This window comes from Nipponia nippon, unplaced genomic scaffold (genome assembly GCF_047370975.1).
Source record: "Nipponia nippon isolate SJK-2023a ecotype South Korea unplaced genomic scaffold, ASM4737097v1 scaffold_3, whole genome shotgun sequence".
NCBI classification, from domain to species: Eukaryota; Metazoa; Chordata; class Aves; order Pelecaniformes; family Threskiornithidae; genus Nipponia; species Nipponia nippon.
The window spans coordinates 63,614,689-63,634,500 of NW_028262347.1; the positions used below are offsets into that span (position 1 = coordinate 63,614,689).

A 19,812-nucleotide genomic window follows, 5' to 3' on the forward strand; every position below is an offset into this window, starting at 1 on the left:
ATAGAATACATCCTACTATTTGTTTGGCCTAATTCTAGGTTGAGCTCACCATTATATTTAAATGGTGAAACAGAGGAGAGTTATTATATATAAGATTTAATTTTACAGGAATTCAAAATTGTTTTGTGAGTCTCATATGCAATGTAGATGTTTGGTGGTTAGAGAGTATCTACAGGGCTTCCTCATAGCATGCATTCTTTTGATTATTAACATCTTTAGAAGTAGGTAGGAAGAATTGCTTCCCGCAGTGTCAAATACATTCCTTCCTGAAGAAGGGTGGATGCCGGGGCCACTGTTTGGAGGATGAAGGTGACTGTGCAGGTGCTTTCGCTGAGGAAGAGCAAACAGTTCTATTTGAAGCTCACAGAATATTTGCCTGTGTAGCTGCTTAACATTTGGAAAAACTGGAAAAAAGAGGTGTGTGTTATAAGCAAAGCAAAGCCAAATTAGGTATTTAGAGAAGAAAAAGTGCAATCACACTAATTTCTTCAGCAGCTCCTACTAACCGACAAATGCTAAAGGCAGTAGAGGCTTCTAGGGTGGCGTGGTGTTGGCATCTTTAGCGTGAAAGCAGTTCTCTTATTTCAATACTGGATCTGTACGTGGTCATGAAACAAATAGGGAAAAAAACCAGGAACTATAGGTTTGCCTTAAAAATATACTGTGCAAGGGATTGCTTCTCTGGAAATTTTCCTTTCAGTTACAAAATAGATATTTCTGTAAATTTCCATGCGTCCTGGCGTGCTTGAGTAATGCTTGTGTAATTAGACACCGATATATTATTCCAGCCATGTTATCTTTCCCTGGCAGACTTCCACTCAGAATCTTTTGTATAAGTATTAGGTGAAAATATCCTGAATTTTAGTTTGGAAGCAAATTATTATTACTGAATATTAGTTCTGTGTATCTATGCCTGTCCAATGTTGACTTAAGCTCTTCTCAGATGAGAGAACTAGCCTGTGTGTATGTTGCCTTTGCTGCATACTGTATTTTGGAGCACTACACACAGCATGTCTTCCCATCAGACTTCTCTGGATATTGGCATTTTCCAAACTGTACCAGTTCACAGCAGTTATGTGGTTAGTATAATATCATATTCTTTGATGTCACAAATAAAGGAATTTTCTATAACAGCCATTTTATTTCGACATCATAATACAAGGTGGAATCTTTTTTATGCACTAGGGGTTGCGCACAGTGACAATTAAGACAGATACTGCTGCCATCTTGGCAAAGCTGTTCCAAATGTTTCTTTTTAGATAAGTGTCCTTCAGGTCCAGGCCCTGCGAAGGGAAGGGGGAGAGAGGGTAAGGACTGAAAGAACAAAGGTATGGGAGTCCCAAATAAATACAACTTAAAATGTAAAAGCTTTCCAATTTCTTCTCAGATTGTGAATGTGTCACGGTTAGTTGGTGTTGATAACCCTGTGGAGCTGATCTATTTTGTGGAGGACCAAGATGGAGAGAGACTCAGTGCTCTGAAGTGCTCAGACCTGATGAACAGAGTTGATATCCAGCGGGCTGCAATCATCCTTGGATACCGCATTGAAGGCACCGTTGCACAGCGTAAGCCTTATCAAATCCATACTGATTCCAGCAAAGAGAAACAGGAAGGGTGACATTAGCTTTGGAGATTATGGCACGGCACAGTGCCCACTGATGCAGTGGATTGTTCTTGGGATGCTGCAATTTTGACACTCCAGAGGAAATAAATTTTAGCACTCCTGCAGTTGAGCTATGTTGTGTTGCTTTGTTTCTGAAGACTCTGCTGAGCTTGGAATTGCAACAGGGTCCTTAAGTGCAAGCCTCACTGCATTCGCTTCAGTGGTTGTGCTGGAAAAATACTGCGCTAGCTAGATACCTTCTTGCTGTTTTCAACTCTTTCTGCTAGTGCAATATTTCTGTACAGCTCATCTTGCCCAGGAGCTTGCACAAAACTCACAATTGTGGGATGGGAGGGCATCAGAGTGAAATGGGCGTTTCTTTTAGCTGAGTAATGGCAGTGAAGTTTAACACATGTCACTCTTTTTTGTTTGTCTGAATTATTGTTCCTGTGAGTGAAAGTTGTAGGCTAATGCTAGTTGGGGCATTTTGGAGGGTATAAGCAAAAAGCAGCAGTTTATTTCCTTCATTGAATATGATTGACCTTATTTTTATTTCTTTGTCCATGAGTAATCGATAAGTAATGTAATCTTTTAATAAAGATAATATAAAAGTAATGTGATCTTTTACTAGATATGCATCAGAATAAATATGACAGGTCATATAAAGTCATATAATGACTTTATACCAAGCTTCCTGAATATAAATAATTTGCAGTAAGGAGCGAGACAGAAGACCTACTCAAAATTCCACATAATGATTAGGAAAGAAACTTGAAAATATTTTGAGAGTGACAGACGTGTATATGATCTACAAAGTACCTCATTGATACAAATGCTTAATTACCTTTTCTGTTTTCTGTGCAATATGGAGGCATGAGTTACACTGTACCACAGGGTATTCTGTCAATAGAACTAGCATGTGTCTGATTTTTAAAATTCTCTGCAGAAAAAAAAGAAAGAAAATAGTAATAATGGACCATCTGGATGTGTTTCTAAATTTTATACCTTGTTAAAATGGGAGTTTAAAGATAGGTCAGTAGCTCATATACATCTGCTTAATACCTGTTAATGGACTGTCACATTGGTCAGACAGAAATGCAAAAAAGTTGCAAGAGTAAATTCCCTTTACAAAAAATGGTAAGTGTTGAACAAACTTCATGACGTGTTTATAGCTTATTCTGCATGTTGAAACTTTGACCTGTCATTAGAAAGTTCTTTTAAGAGTCATAGAATAGTAGAATTTTTTAAAATGTTTCTTCTTATTGGAAGAAACTAGACAAAAAAAAGGTTATTTTTCTAACAGAGAATGTAATGTCATAAATGAGCTGTCAGATCTATAAAATGCAAGAATTATATTTTCCTTTGATCTCTGGGTTCATCATTAGAATGGCTATTAATAAAAATGATCTATAAAAATAAGATTGCATAGAGATACTGTTTTTAAAGTGAAAACATCATTTTAAGAAAGTGCATCAGTTTGACTAGAAATGTGTTACTGCTGTGGTTTTTAGTCCCATGTGTAACCACTATGCAAAATGGGGCAAATGAAAGTTTTGTCGATTCTTCCAGTTCACTTTTTACATGCATGACTGGTTTGATTACGCTTTCCAGTAGTTTTTTCCTGTTTGGGGCTAAGGATCTCACAGGCTGACAATAAAACAGACAAAGTAAAAAAAAGTAATAAAAAATGTGGAACTATACACCTTGGGGAGGAGAGTCTTACTGATTTCAAATTGACTGTGATTATTGATGGGGAAGGTAACAAAATACATAATGTATAACTAGAGAGAAGAGGCAGCAGATAATACTGCTTAAAGCAGGATACAGGCAATAATGTTGGAAAGTCCTTCTCACCTTTGTTAGTGGTAAGTCATTTTTCTGGACCCATTTCTCTATGTCAGCTCAGTTTTGGGTTACAGAATGATGTGGCAGAAGTGTATTTTCATTAGTAATTTAAGTGCAGGTCTTCAGAAGGTAGACCAGGACAATCAATCGCCTGCCCCATGCTTCCTGAGCATGACATACATTAACTTATAAGTGGTATGACATTTCCTGTGATGTGTGGCTGGTTTCTGATAAACTCTCTAACTACCATTTACAAGAACATAATACGTAACCTTGAAGTGTCCTCATTTAAAAAGACATAACCACATAAAATTGCTGTCTTCCTTTTAACTTCACAGCTGTGGAGAAGCTGAAGGAGTCCACCTCAGAGTCACAGAATAGCAACCTATGGATTATTGTTGGTGTGGCGGTCCCCGTTGCTGTGGTGCTCCTGATCGTTATTATTTTATACTGGAAACTTTGTCGAACAGACAAACTGGAGTTTCAGCCAGACACGATGAGCAACATTCAGCAGCGACAGAAGGTAAAGGGGAAGCTGTGCTGAGAGGAGCTTGAGTATTCTGAGCATAAATGAATGTGAGAGTCTAGGGAGCACCTAGCATCCTTAAATAGCATGTGGAAACACAGTTTCAGAGCCTTCTGGTTAAAAAAAAAAAAAAAAAGGTGTGTGTGTGGGGGGGAAGTCAAATGATAGTTGAAGCCAAGAATCCCTTAGTGTTTTATCTGTTCTCCTAGGTATATGATACTGCATTAGATAAATACATCCTTCTGAAATGTGGGCACTGAGGCTGAAAGGAACCTTTCTTTATCACTTCATTTCAAGGCTTTGGCTAGGACTGAGTAAGAGGAAATACACTGAGTGTTTAGTCACTGACCTTGTTTTCTGCAGAGGGCTGAATTTTTCTTTGGAGAGCCTCTGCTAAACTAATTTGACAGCTAAACCACACCATCCGTTATACCTCATGCTGGAACTAGAATTTTCTAGAGCCTATCCTTGCTGCTCCGTGTTTTGCTGGGGCTCTCGTGCTGCTGTTGTGAGAGCCTGTTGCAGGACTAAACTTTAATTAGTGGATCTGCATGGGTGAGCGTGTTGGCTGGAGTGTTGGAGGACTGGGTTAGGATAGTGAGAAATTCAGTAGTCTGTCTTTTTGCTGCCCAAGACTGCACATTAAAAAATGTGGTCCAGGATTTTCACAAAGGGTGTATTCAGTAAAAAGAGTGGAAAAATGACTAAAGGGTTACAAATCCTACTTTTCCTTTTTACAACTGAAAAGAATTGGTCTGTGTGTCAGAGATGCTTATTACTGACTATACCTTCAGAGGCATTATTAAAGGCAAAATAATCTGCCTGTGCTAATCCTCTGGTCCTGTGGTCATGTTCTTGTACTGTCACCTCATGTTCAGTCATACAGTTTTCCACGTAACAAGTCTTGTCTGTACACCATGCTCTCTTTCAAGATAATTAATGATGTGAAAGATGAGAGAAGCAGAAAGCGATTGCACTTCCAAAGCAGTCAGAACAAATCAATAGTAACTTCCACTTGTCTTGCCACTGCAGATTGAGTGTCAGAATTGAGGTCGGCAACAAGTGGTACCCTTTGATGAACGTCACCTCCTGGTACCTTGTTTCACCTGTGCTGTGGTAATATGTAACACAGATTTTGATTGAAGAAGTTCCCCACAGTAGTTTCAGCTAATTTGAGAAGGATCATACAAAAAAGGCGAGAGGGAATCATTACCCTTGGTACGCTATTTCATCACATATGTTTTCAGTACCTCTGTGCTGTCGCAAGCTTTTTGTAAGAAAGCAGTTGGGTTGGGTTGACTGTAAGGGCAGAAACATCTTTCATATTTCTACTTTCTTTTGGGAAAATGGCTCAGTTGTTTTTCTCCACTGCTTCCACAGTATTCTTCATTTTAATCATTCATGAGTCAGAAGCCTTGAACTGGTTTGTATTCAAGTCTCATTTCAGTTCGCCTAGGGAGCCTGTCACTTTGCCTTCTTTAGGGAAGTCACTGTAAGCAAACTAGAAAGAACCGGTAAGGACATCTAGTCCAATCCCTGTACCAGTGGATGGCTCATATGTTAATACTAAATGAGGTAAAGCAATAAAAAGTGTCTTAAATTTTTATCACTTAGCACATTAAACAACTGGCAGAATCTACTTTGAAAACCATTTTCCTCCTTTGCCCAAGATTCAGAATAAAAGTAGTACTCTGGCTTCCTTAGTAGCAGTCTGTCTTTGGGCTTTCTTCATGTCTTCAAACACTGGGTTGGAAATCCAGGTCAGAATAGGGCATATTTAACAAGCACTGAAGACCCCTCGACAGTCACTACAGCGTACAAATGATTAGGGACGTTTGGTCTGGTCCTGCCCTTTAAAATTGTTTGTGTTTTTTATACTTTTTATTACAGTAAATGCAAAGAAATGATTAAAGGAGTGAAATCATGTGATCAGGGTTTTAGATCTGTAAATAAACTCAATTTCAAAATGGACTTAGGCTTCCCTTTCCTCACCCCACCCACAATTATTTCCATTCCCTCTTTACAGATTTTGACTTTGGTACCAAAGGAAAGTGAAGGCCTGCACTGCATCTGTAAAAGGAAGGATATGTAGGTTAAAGATATGTGTTTTTTCTCTTGGAATCAATATTTCATTGGTAAAAGCCATAAAGATGCATTTGTAGTGCTAGCTCTTCCCACTTCCATTAATCTTTAAAAGACATTTCTTTTAATGTAAATATAGAATGGAATATATAAATTTCAAAGTATTTCATTAACATATGCATGGCATATCCATACTGGAAATAGAAGACAATTTTTTTCAACCATGTAATAAGTCTACAATGTGTTTCTCACTTGAATATGTGTGTTGGTTGGAAGATAAGAAACTGAGACACCCTTTTCTTGTTCAGATGAAATAGCTTATCATACTGCACTGGTGGGTCTCCAGAGGTATCACCAGTCTTTTTTTCCAGTGTGTTTAATTAGCCATTTTAACATAGCAGATCAGTGGGCAGCATAATAATCTGTTAGAATTTCACAGTAGCAGCTGATAGCAAATTATGTCACCTGTGACTTAAAAGCCTGGAACAAGGTTGGGAGAGGGGTGAGGGGAAAGCGTGTTTGCTTCACACTGCTGAGGAAAGACTTTGCCGTTAAAAGGCTGATTCCTTGAAACATCAAGAGAGAGAACTTCTGTGACGTATGGTAACGCAGATTGCGTAAGTAAGACATAAGTTTTGCAGGAGCTTTTTATTCTCAGTTTAGAGTCTCTTCTACAAATTTTCATTCTCTTCAGAGAGGTGCTTTAAAGATGCTACAAATTTTCCTGGATTCTATAGCCCCATGTGTCATTCTAGACGTGTCATTCTAGACATGCCCCATGTGTCATTCTAGACCATCTTTTCTTTCTTCCTTCCCTTCACTTAATCACTTAATTCTGGTTTTGAACTCCTGCTTTTTCCTGACATATTTTGATATGCACTCAGACAATATAATTATTTAAATTTTAATTTTAATCTTCTGTATGTAAAGGTTTACTTTTACAGAGTAGGTATGATTTCTGTGTTCCTATGACCACCATTAAAAGTCATAAGCTGCATACCCTCACAGTCTGTCTTCTGGTGAAGCAGACCAGTACTATTATCTGCTGATAATAAGAGCCTGCATGCCTTTTGGGTGTGCCCCAAGGGTATGGCTGCCCGGGTACCTCTCAATGAGGTAAAGATCACCAGGTAGTTGCGTTAGGCAACAATTCAGTCATACCGGCCAGTGTATCATGCCAGCCCAGCTAACCTGTTCTGGTCCCTTATCTGCTCTGTGGACACCCCTTTAGACTATTTGAGTCACAGACCCTCACTTGTGACTGTCAATAATAGCATATTTCCCACTTCAGCAGGCATAGCTGTGTTGAAAAATATTCAGATCCTGCACTGACAAACCCACAGAAGTACCCCAGATTGTGTCCGTATTTATGTGCCATAGTAGCCCTGAAGCTGGGCTTGAGTCCAGATTTGCTGCTTGTCGCCACCCTCAAGGCCAGGTCACTCTCAAAAATAATATAAAGAGCAAAGATAACGTTTCTTCTAAGGTGGTGACATGGGCAGGGTAGACTGTATTCAGCAAAGGCCTGTTCTGCAGATGGGGTGTACCATGCCACTCTACCAGTTTCTGTTCTCTCCATCTGGCCTTCTGGTTTTATCACAGTATCGGTGTCTTGCAGACAAGATGGCGTAAGGGTCCTTAAAAAGGCTCATAATGTTATCTTCTGCAAAGGATATGTAGAGAACCTGAACTCAAACAATACTAAGGGATGTTTTACTTCTGGATAGTCTCAGAAGTCTGCTACTTAAGTGAATATAAACATAAATAGATAGGAAAGAAAACTTTTGTGGGAACTGATAGTAGCAAAAGCAGGTTCAAAGATAAAGTAATAAAAAGAGCCTTGAAGAGGCTTTGATTAGCTGATCCATCCCTCTGCCTCAAAGCAGGATTAACAACACTTGAAAAATATTGGGTTACCTTTTTCATTCTGGAGATTAGATGGGAAAACATACTTAGATCAAACTCATTTGAACCCTTTTTAAACTGGGAGCTAAGGAAACAGGTCAGAGCAGTGAATTTCTGTGCAAGATTCATTGGGCTGTGCAAGGATAATTCTTTTCAAGAGATGGAACTAAGATACTTAAAGGACACATCAAGTATTCATGACTTGTTCCGTAAACCATAGCAACCTACTGGAAATTCACCTTGATGTGATCTGGGTTGTTGCACTGGACAAAGATGTCTTTGCCTTCGGAAGTAAAAAGATGCATAGGTGGCGTTTTTAAATTACAGGATTCTCTCTCTTGCCATTGCCTATATCCACCACAATGTTGTTCCAAGCTGAGCTTTTTTTTCTTGCAAAGAAACTGTGCCTTTTGAGGGCAATTGAATTTTTGCCATGGGTTATTTTGCTTCTTCATGAAAAAATGGATAAATGTCTTTAATGCCCAAACCATCATTCTGCTCTGTACTGGACTACTGACGTTTTTGTGCAAAAACACTGTCAACCCCTTTCCTCTTACCCAGAGAGCAAAAAAAAAATGTTCTACATATTGTCTGTAATACAAACAGAGTTGGCAATATTATTTTTTTCTCTATAGACATCCAAAAATTAAAATAGAACTGGGTTCACCAGGGATTTCACTTTCCCTGCTGTGTACAAACGTTTGGAGAAAAAAAAAAGTCAAATCCTTTGCTAGGACTTTTCAGAGGTAGTTTCAGCTCTAAACACTTATTCATGGAAAGGCTTCCTGCCCTAATGACCAGAACCTCACACCTGTGGACAAGCTCGTTGATGGTTTATTTAGGTCTTGGATGTTCTCCTGTAAATGCTGGGCATGCTGAAGTCATTGCCTTTGCAGTGCTAACTTGGACTGAGTTGCTTACTCAGCTCCTACTTTTTCCAAGGCCACATCCCAAAACCTTAGGGGGGAAAAGCCTACTTCTCCAGCCAGCAGTTGCTCCTCTCTGTGGCCCTCTGCATGCCACTGTGGTTCTTAAAGGCTGAACACGTCTCTCCAGCTCAGTGACCCTCCAGCGTGTCCACGTGTGGGAGAGGTGGGGTGGCTCAGTCCCCACGAAGCCTGGGACAAAGTATACAGTACCCCACCTTCTCCTTGAGCAGTAGCACAGACAGTGTCAGAGCTGGAGGGCTCCCAATTTGCATTGTGTGCCAGCAGACCTCACCTCAGCTAATGTGTAATCACCTGGGGACCATTACCAGCCCTTGCATGTCTGCTCCAATCTGTGCTGCTTCTGACAGCCAGCCAGACCTCTGTGTGTCGCTCACGGTTACAGGTAATGAGTCATGCGTTCTGCAAGATGTCTGAGAGAGGCTCGTGTGGATTTTTATTTTTCCCCCCAAGCAGGGACATCTGATATCCGAATCTCATGTGTCAGGTGTAACTTTACACCTCTGAATTGAGAGTTTTGCTTATTATTGTGTATTTGGTAGACTACCTCTTGGATGTTCCCAGGATCAAAGAGGCCAGCCCTGCTGGAGGCTAAATACTAGGCTTCTGCTCCTGGTATAAAGAATTCTTGTGATGTTTTGACATCCTGTAATGCTTTTGTTCATCTGTATAATGTAGAGGTAACAGCTCTGCATTGCAGAATAATTCTAGTCAAAAGAGACTCATGTTAAGAAAGGCAGCTGACACCAATCTTATAAAAACTACTCGAAAACTGACAGGAGTTTATGCAAGAGATTCATGTCTGTGCCAACTGTTTGCATAACAAATATCATTCATTTCTAATAGCAACCTTAACTAACTATCCAAAATGTTGTCTTTTAGAAATTGGCATACAGGTTCTGCTGCTTCAGAGTCAATAGCTGGATTCTAACAAGGAACACAGTATTCAACATCTTAATTACTTCTCAACAGTACATTTCTCCAATGGCAATTCCTCCGTAAGAGCTCTTTTGTGGGAACTCTTCTTCTGTAATGAGGATTAACTATTCACAAATTGTAGAAATAAAATACCACACTTACATATACTGCTTATACCGGTAGATATAAAAAGTAAAATGTCTCCATCTGCTTTTTTACAAACATTTGAGTAGTTGTCTTGAGGTCAGACCAAAAGGCCAGCTAGCCCAGGTACCAAAAGTGTATAGAAGAACAGGGCAAGTAAATGTGTTGCTTTGCCTTGGGTAACTCTTCAGCCCCCAGTTATTTGTGACTAAGGGACTTTCCTTATAAGTGGTGGTATTTAGCAGCCCTCAACAGATTTCTCTTCCATGAACTGGTCCGGTCCTTCTAAACCCATCTGAGCTGCCGACAGGGATTTCCACAGCATGTTATATGAAGGATCATGTCATCTTGTTTCACCTTGCTTTTATCCTGCCACCTCCTTGTTTTCTGTGATGCCCCCTAGTTCTTGTATTGGAGGGGGACAGTGAACAGCTGATTCCTAGGCACTTGCTCCTTGCCAGTCCTGACTCTGCAGATCTATGTCATATTCCCATCTCCATCATATCTTGTTCCAGACAGAGAAGTCCCAGTTTTCTTATCCATTCTCTTGAACAGGCCTTTGAACCAACTGCTAGCCTTTGAAAAGGCTAGAACATTTTCTACTTTTTTCCCATCTTTTTGAGAGGGGGAAACTAGAACTGCATATGCTGTTCAAAATGTAGGTGACTCATTGATTTACAGAGTGACACTTATATAGTGGCTACTTTTGAAAAGGAGTTAAACAAAAAGAATCCATTTTCAAAATATGGATAAACTTTATACCATCCTAAACATAATAGACCACTGAGACTAGATTAATACTGGGGAAATAAATTCTGTCTTTCCTAACAAAAGATGATAAAGAGTTCACTGTAGAATTTAGCTATTTTGGGAACAAGGAAATGGGCCAATATCAAATCATTGTTGCCTAATATTTTAATGTTGCTACTCACTTGTAGCTTCATTTCAGCAAGCAGATTATTTCTGCAGTATATATGAATGCACTTTTTTCTGTGTGTGTTCAACCCTTTTTAGATGCATAAACGTGTTTGAGTCACTGAGCGCAACAAAATACCAGCACAAAAATAAATGAAAATTGCTGACTTATGCTCTACCTTAAAAGCCTGTTAGCACTTTTCTCATCATTTGCAGAGAGGAAGTGTTTCTGGACTGTGTTGTGTTCTGTGCTCTGTCCAGACAGTGAGAGCCATGTTATGAATATATCCTTTTGCTCCACGAGTTGAGAAAAGTGTTTCCTTAATGTATAATTTTTTTGATGTGTCGTGCTACTTCTCTTAGAGGTTGCAGTTGATGTCGGTGTTGTGTACGTGGCCTTGGAGGGGTAATTGTTTGACATAACTTTTGGACAAAAGGCTGTTGGAACTGAGACACAGCAGTGACCTGTCTATCCTGTAAAGTTGGTGATCTTTTTCTGACTTACTCCTGGCACTTTCATCCAACCAGTGTGCAAAGGAACCTCACCAAACCGTGATTAAGATAGTATCCACCCTACGGCATTTCTGTCTGAGAAAGAAGGCTAAAACTGTGTGTGATTCAGACACAAAATTCTGCCTGTTACAGCGGTTATCCCAGCAGCCTGTGGGCATAGATGTACTCAGAGTTATGGGCTTTCAACAACATGATCCCTCTTGTATTTTGTGAAATTTACTGAGCTGTCACGGTAATATTAGTGTGGCAGGAAGAAATGCACAAAGGAGAAGAAGAAGGATGATGAAAATCCACGAGAAGAATCTGTCTTGAGAAAATATTTCAGAACAGGTGTCTTGAGAATTTCAGGCTTTATAAAGTTTTGTAAATTTGGGGGTTTCTTTTATTTGTTTTTAATCCTACTCCAGGAGCAAAATTCCTGAGGTGGTATTTTTTGTGGGATTCCTGCTTTACTTACTATTTGTATGGTGGTGAGCAGTAAACCACAATCTTGATTTTTCAGAGGAGGGAAGGAGGACCAGAGGCTGTACACTAGCTTGTTCTGGTTTTCCATGCCAGCACTGGCTATACCATGAACTACTTTTCCCCAACTGGATGGTAGAAACCCGTGCAACTATAAGCATGGTTCTTCTCCACATGGACGTGTTTGCTCAACTGTTTTATCTGTTCCCAGTAACAGTGATAGCTGACAGAAATGCTGCTGTGATGACAAATGTGAGATGCAATTTGTATGAAGATGTACTTGGTCCGAGATGAGAAAATGGGCAGCATTTTGTACATACAACCCCTTTTTTGGCCCTCAGAACTCAAAATCCATCTTCTTTTTGAGATGGGGCTTGTCATAGAGGGTACAGGCTGTAACATAGCTGTAATGGGAGGGTGATGGCATCCTACCTAAGAGGCAATACAGTGAACTGTCATTGCTCGTACGCTTCTTTTTACATGGTTATCAAGTAAAGGTATTTAAATTGAATTAGGGACCTTTTTTGGTTTGGTGCTTAAAAGCATTTTCTAAACCAGCAGCAGTGAAGGATCCCTCTGCGCATTTCTCAGTGATGCTTAGTATTTTTCTAAAGTAGAGTGGGAAAGAGTTTGTGCTGATGGCACAAGTTGGTTGCATCATATCCTATTTCATAGGGAAATTGTGTCAATGGCACAAAAAAATATCTTGAGAAATACAAATGGGTCTTTTTTCAGTATTTTGAGGGAGGCTATGGAGATGGAGCTCTGCTTCTATGTGATCTTCTAATACACCTTTTTCATCGACAAAGGTTTCTGGTGTCTTAACTCAGATATGCATTGCTGTTATTGAATCACATGTGTAATTTGTATGCATACTTTACAGGCAGTCCCTGGCTATGATCCCAAAGGGTTTTATGTTGAAGGAGAGCAATGTAAACAAAAATACAGAGGGTATACTTATATGCATAAGGGATGGGAATGATATTAGAAGAATGAGCTGAATAGGAAAATGAGACTGAGAAAGGTGAGCATGCCTCAGTACTTCTAAATTCTCATTTATTGGTAGATTGGTAGGTGTTTTAAATATCTCATGGAACAGTCACTGCAAACTATGGATGAATGATCCTTGTGGCAGGAAGAAGTAGGTGACATCTTGGATAGAATAGTAGAAGTATGGTGGGGGGAAAAAAAAAAAAAGAGTTAAAATTAAGAAGACCCTAGCAAGCACACTAGCAGCTGCAAATAATTGTCCTTACTGGTGCACTGGGAGAGTAGTGCAGTGAATTCACACTACCGTATGCTATGGTGCCCTGGGAATATGGAGAAGGGTTTGGTGGTGTGAATATCAGATGTGGAAGGCAGTTTGCAATGTTTAATAGTTTTAAGCCATCCTAAATCAGACTGACTGACATCTTCAACCCACATTAATTTAAGAACACGGATTCTCGTTGCTATGCTGCGTTTAAACTAGTAGACTTGAAAACATTTTTTTTTCTGTAAAGTTGCTTTATCTTGTCATTTTTGTAGCATTCCATGTGCTAGCACATTAGTAAGGTCATAAGTCAGCAGGACTTCTTTACAGGGATTCCTGTCCTGTTCTTAGGTTAGGTACCAACACTAAAGTATTATTTTTTTAAATCATGTTTAGCTCCTTTGTTTCTTTAGAAATGTATTTTAACAGCGTCTGCTCAATGCATCTAGCTCTACAAGGAACAAGGCAAGACTGTGGTATAAAATCAATAGAAAATTGTCTTAATACATTATTCTTCATATTATGTCCAAATTCAAAGGCTGCTTGTAAGAACTGCAGGAAGAATACTGAGTAAGTGTATTTCTTCTCTTCTGCTTTCTGCTGAAATTATTCACTGACCTGTGTGTGCAGTATTCGCTTTTTTGAGAAAACAGATTGTTGACATTCCTGGTGTGTGTCTGCATCTAGCAAAACAATATATGGGCAACCATGTTATATTTCTGTGACTTGAACAGTACTGAAACTATTAGCTGCTTTCATGGAATAAGTCTTGACGGAGGTGCACAGACTTTGTAGGCTTCTGCAGAAATGACTTGATTTTTCTACAAATTGAGCTTCAAATATTTTTTTTTTCCATTCAGTATGTAACAATAGAATTAAACCACTGTCTTGACTTACCAATTTGAAATCATCATCCCCTTAGATTTCAGCAGGTTCTGCATTTATATAATAATATAATGCCTTATGAATGTAGTAGTTTAGACATGTTCATTTTAGTGGTAAGCTTCAGAGTAGTTTATCTTTTCCCTTTCAGATATATATAAAGGTAAAACAAATTAAAACCTTCTGTAACAACTTACATTTAAAACAAATGTAATACTTTGCTAATACTGGTTTTGTGCAGTCTTAGGTTAAGGCGCTTGAGGCTCATAAAAAGAGGTTCGGTTTCAGCACCTGAACAGGTAGCGGTATAAGCACAAATGTGCTCTTAAAAAGAGATTGTATTCTTTCCTTGGTGGTGGTTAATTTATGAGTAGTAGATGACTGATCCACACATGGTATTCTGACTACCTGTTCTAAGATGAGCAGAGGTCAACTTGATACAAAGAAAAGGAAGAATGGGGCAGGTGGCACACAGAAATCCATAAGAAAATGTAGGAAACCTCTGTGGTCTGGAACAACACTATTCATTCGTTCCACTGAGTCTCAGTGATCTGACCATCTAGTCTTGCAGAAAGCAGAGGTGTGTTTCAGTGTCCTTCTGACACTTTTCACTGAAAATGTAGATTTTTGGTTAGTATCAGTTCTCAGTTGAAGTCATAATGTTGCCGTGGTCTGCAAGGTGAGGTATCAGGAGTGTAGATTTCTTTTTTTAAGAAAACAAAGTGGGTTTCTGTCAGTGTTGTTTCTGCAACAGTAATCATATTAGTATTTCTATTTCTCAAATAATGGGTATTATTTTTAATAAGTCGCTTTGTCAGTTTTTTCATTGAGAACCATCTTTTCATATTCAGTCAGGTATGTTTTATATATAAAAGTATTTTCACATTATATTTTTCTATCATGTTTTTTCATTCATGTGCACAAACATGCATATACACACATGCATACAGTCTCTCGTACTGTTCATGTATTGGCTGGAGCTAGTAGTTCCAACTTCAGCTTTTTTAGCAGGAGATACCTAGAAATTTTATTATTTGGCTGTACAGAACTCTGCAAGTTTTGAATCATTCAGGCTGAAGTGTATTCAAGTATCAGTTTCATACCGAATCTTTTTTTAAGACGATAAGAGCTTGTTCTTTCAAAGAACAAGGTTAAGACAAAATAGAGTGCTCTGTCCAAATTTTAAAAATCGTTTTGGAGAAGCTGTTGTGCATATTCTCAGCCTTTGGGGGTGCAGGGTGGGGAAGGAAAGGGAACAGGACTAGAAGGTTGTTTTGTGTGAGGGAAATGCTTTTGCTGATTCTGTGGGGAATTGCCCATTTCTGACTAAGTTTTAAACCTTTGGGGAAATGTTTGCATGTGATTGAGAGAGACTTGTTAGAGGTTTACCAGTTAAATTCTCATAGGATTACACCTGCTCTGTGCATATAAGCTCTGTAGAGCTGTACCTTAAAAGCTGAGAGGGTTTTTTTTTTCTGTTGCTGTACACAGAGCTTGTTATGAGGCCAGGTAAAGGAATAAGGAGCAATGAGCCTGAGGTTCTTGGATAGTGTAAACTGGAACTGGCAGCTGGCAGGCAGAGGGAGAGAGGGGCAAGGGGGGGGGGGGCGATGGAGACACTGGTTCTGCCTGGCAAGGAAGGGTAAGACCAGATGAGGAGTTTACCTAGCTGCAACTTTAGGAAAATAGAGCCACAGGTTCTGTGGTGCCTGGGGTGATTGCTTCCTGAGGCCTGGGATGGTGATACCTGAGACTTGCCAGTCTTCTGTTGCCAGCAAGTATCCATAAAATCCATTGGCAAAGTCCCAGCCATCCTAGCTGCAGATGTGCATAAAAGACTATATCCTTTCTCTTCTTACACCCCCTCCTTTTTTCACTACGTGTTTGCTAGCTTCTGCATGAAATGAGATGGGTATCCTGGATCTACAAATAACATTCTTATGTTCTACCCAACTTTGACTAATAGCAGAAGGCCCAGCATATGCCAAGGATCCAGCAGGGTGAGAGAGAGCAAGAGGGTTTCTGTGGAAGAAATGAACTTCTTATTTTGTAACACAAAACTCTGTTGCGATGCCTATGCATGAGAGGATCCGGTTGTGATTGTTCAGGCAATCTCAACTCTGCCGTTTCTTACAGTGTGAGTGCTTGTCTTTGCAATACTAAGTCTTTTAATTCAGCTTCTGTGTGGTCTGTCTGCAGATAAACATTTGTCCATACATATGCTGTGGTGTATGTACATGTACACATAAATATATCTGTTTCTGTAACTGTGCTTAGATGAAAGGTTATGTTAGACTGCAGCTAGGAATAAGACTATGCAAAGTTAAAAGATGAAAAAATTGTATTTTTGCATGTTGCTTTACTTCCCAGAGGGTTTACAAAGCCAGTATGCTAGAGCTAACTCTAAGGTATGTTGAAATGCATGCTTCAGACATGCAACAATCTTAATAAAACCATACTAGTAATTCCAATATTACTAGAATGGTTGTCTCTTTAGTTGTCCTTGCCCACCGCACCCATCACGCTATTCAAAAAGGAGTAGTAACTTTGCAGGTCAAGTCGAGGGTGCTTAGGAAAGGGTAGAGCACCACCAAATTTTTTTGTGAAATAGTTGTGCCCAGCACGTGGTGAAGACTGTCATCATCTTTGGAGCAAAGGGGGCTGGAGGCAAGGGAGGGGAATGTAGTGAAGCAGAGGAATTGACCGTCAGGGATCAGCAGCAGGGCTGTATAGGCGTGAGGGTGGGGTATGAAAGGGTTAGAAGAAGGGAAACCACTGAAGGGTTCAAAGGAAGAGTGTCACGCAGAGGAATATCTTCAAAGAGAATAGATGTCAAACAGATCAGTGGTGGAGGTGGTGGGATAACTAAGAGGAGTTTCAGTAATCAAAGTGCTGCAAGCCGGCATAATCCTGACAGCAGAAGTGAAAAGTTCGTCCTCAGAAGTGTTTTTGGGGGGGAAGCATGGAGTTTTGGGATTTTTTTTTTTTTTTTTTTTTTTTTTAAGCAAGCAGGTTCCTGAAGACATTGTTTCAGCTCTGGAGGGGGAGGAGTTTCAGGAAATGTTCATTTGGTGGCTATGAGTCAAAAAATGGAGAAACAGTTAACACCTTCACCTGGCGTAGCTCAACGGTGCCTTTTTGAATCAGTGGTTGCAGTCATTTACATAAATTCAATAATTGAATCACCCATAATGCTGAATTGAAGGGACTGTTGTAAAGCCCAAGAAAAATGGAGTATAGTGGAAGACATCCAGATCTGTTCAATTAATAAGCTTACTCATTTTGTGAGAAATGAACTCCGGAGCCTCAACCATTCAGATAGTTGTTGGATTTTACAGGAGAGCTTTTATTGCCATCTACTGGTCTAAATAGGCAGTTTGCTCTACTACAACACCCTTTCTTAGAACCGTTTGGAAAATGTTTGCTTACTGAGAAAATATTTTGAAGAGATTGTTTCAGAATATTCCTTAGGCAAGCTTATCTTTGGCATGATATCAGACGGGTCTGTTTGTAGTTAGCTATGTTGGCATGCCAAGCTTTATGAAAGGGGTTTCATTTAAACATCTGGAACCTGACGCACCCATAAACTCACTCCAACACATGCTTCACTTTGCAGGAAATCAGCTCTAGGAGCACACAGAGGGTTTTGTACGTGTGCTGTGCAGTGGGCATGTGTGCGTGCACTTTGAAAACTGGAGATGTCAACATTTCTTTCTACTTTCAACTTCCAAACTACATAAAATTGAGCAGGACTTGAAAAAAAACTTTTATCTTAATTAGTTCTTCAGAATTTCTAATTACTCCAAAGCCCAAAAAAATCAGCAGGAGAGCTTGAAACTTGGAGGCTTGATTAAATTAAGTCTGAATCAAGTCATTGACAAGGTGAGATTAGCTTTTTTATAAATATAGTTATGAAAATGAAAGGCCCAGTTCTGTGTCTTTCTCAAGCAAGACGCCCATTGAATGCATAATCCCTTAATAAGATCTCCAGGATAAGTACCTAATTTCTCTAAACTCCAAAGCCTTTTATGTATTTTTCTGTCTATTCAGTATGAAATTCCTAAGAGCTAGATTTTCAGTTCTTCTCTGGAGGCATCCATGCTGGCTGAAAAGTCATTGTCAGGCTGTGATATAACTCTTTATTTTTCATCAGATGAACTCGGTGTTTGTACAAGCACTCCCAGACTCCTGCAGATTTGGGGAGCTCAAAATGAGGAAGAACAGCAGTGACATTATTCAAATTATTTAAACTCACTTCACTCATTTTGACTGAAAGAAATGGAAAGATGACCTAGCAGTGGTAACCATTTCAGTCAGTACACAGGTGTCTATGGCCTTGCACCCACAAGTACACAGAAAGCTCCTCACACAATGATTAAATCTGAAGAAATAGCTGGAAAAAGATGTAGCAGCAACAGAAGGCTATTTTTTTTTAACTAGATTTGCTCATTCAGAGTTTTGAACTGTGTATCATATACTGAAATAAGATGACAGAATAGTGGGGGGTTTATTTTTCTTTTCTCTGCAACTCTCATGTTCATTCCTGAGACTACCATAGCCTGACCATCCTCCTAGTGGCCATTATTTGCAGATCTTAACCAAAGCCTTTGTACTCTTTGTCACTCATGGTTCCTGTTTTTTGTCTTTGTTCTTCTCTCACAGCTACAAGCCCCCAGCGTGAAAGGCTTTGATTTTGCTAAGCAGCATCTGGGCCAGCACAATAAAGATGATGTCCTGATTATCCATGAGCCAGCTCCTTTACCAGGACCTATTAAGGACACTACCCCATCTGAAAATGGAGATGTGCCCAGCCCCAAATCCAAGACTTCCTCAAAGCCTTCAAAGACTGTTCGACACAGAGGGAGGTCAGTTCACAGAGATAAAACAAATTGTAGTAGATGATAGTTTATTAATGGCTGGCCCTTAACTGTATTTTTAGGGCAATTTCAGTGGAAAGAACTGTTCCAGAGCTCTGGGACTTGCGTTTTATAGTGGGCTGTCAGACTTACACCTCGCTACTCATTAGTACAAGGTTGTGAGAATTTGGTGTCCATTTTTCTCTTAAAGGCAACATGCCCAGTTAAGAGGGGTATTTAAGATACTGCTAGGTTGGCTGGAGTCAAGTCATTGCTTGTTTAGTGGAAACACCAAGTGTATGTTTTCTGATGCATTCTCTTTGTAGTCACCTCTAGCTACTAAGACAACGGGTGGTTAAAAACAAATGAAAACCATTGACTAAAGCAGTGTGTTTCAATAATATTAATAGTTATCAGTACATGTATGATAAGTTGGAATTTCCAGAAGTAAGCGGTATCTCCAAAATTCAGGGAAGATGCATGAGTGTCTTTTTTATTTGTGGTTATCTGGTTGCTCTTGTAGCAAACCAGCTTTGGTCAGGAAAAGGAATGATAATTTACAGCTGTGCAAGTGGAGAAGTGTCTGTCAACTTTCAGCAGTAATTTCCTAACCTTTTCCAATCATCAAATAATGTGAATGTGTCTTGCTGGAAAGGATTGTGTTTGTAGGATAGGCGCTGTAACAGAGCTATGCAGTAAAGAAGGATTGGTGCGTTTAAAAAAAAAGGGGGGGGGGGGGGTAAGTGGGTAGGTAATAGGTGGGGAAAAAAATGGAGCCCTGAGGAGAGGAGTGCTATGATGAGTCACAAACAGCTCCTCACTGCGGAGCTCCTTCATGCTCCACTTTCCTGTAATAATTCTTCTTCTCCTTCCCTCTCGTATTCTTGCACTCCTTGTCTCTAGCTCTGCATCCCCTGTGCTTTTACCTATGTGCTATTGCACAGTGGGAGGAAAAAAAAAAA

At 39.6% G+C, this 19,812-nt stretch overlaps 1 protein-coding gene across 5 annotated transcripts in view; it reads left to right on the forward strand.

Annotated features, from left to right (window-relative positions):
• KIAA1549 (KIAA1549 ortholog) overlaps nucleotides 1–19,812 on the forward strand; it is a 146,430-nt gene that overhangs the window by 99,376 nt on the left and 27,242 nt on the right. For all 5 annotated transcript variants that reach the window (XM_087767228.1, XM_087767227.1, XM_087767224.1 and 2 more), the window contains 3 exons: nucleotides 1,388–1,565; nucleotides 3,787–3,971; nucleotides 18,657–18,859. In XM_087767228.1, the coding sequence (XP_087623354.1) occupies nucleotides 1,388–1,565; nucleotides 3,787–3,971; nucleotides 18,657–18,859 (566 nt within the window). The remainder of the gene's footprint in view (nucleotides 1–1,387; nucleotides 1,566–3,786; nucleotides 3,972–18,656; nucleotides 18,860–19,812) is intronic.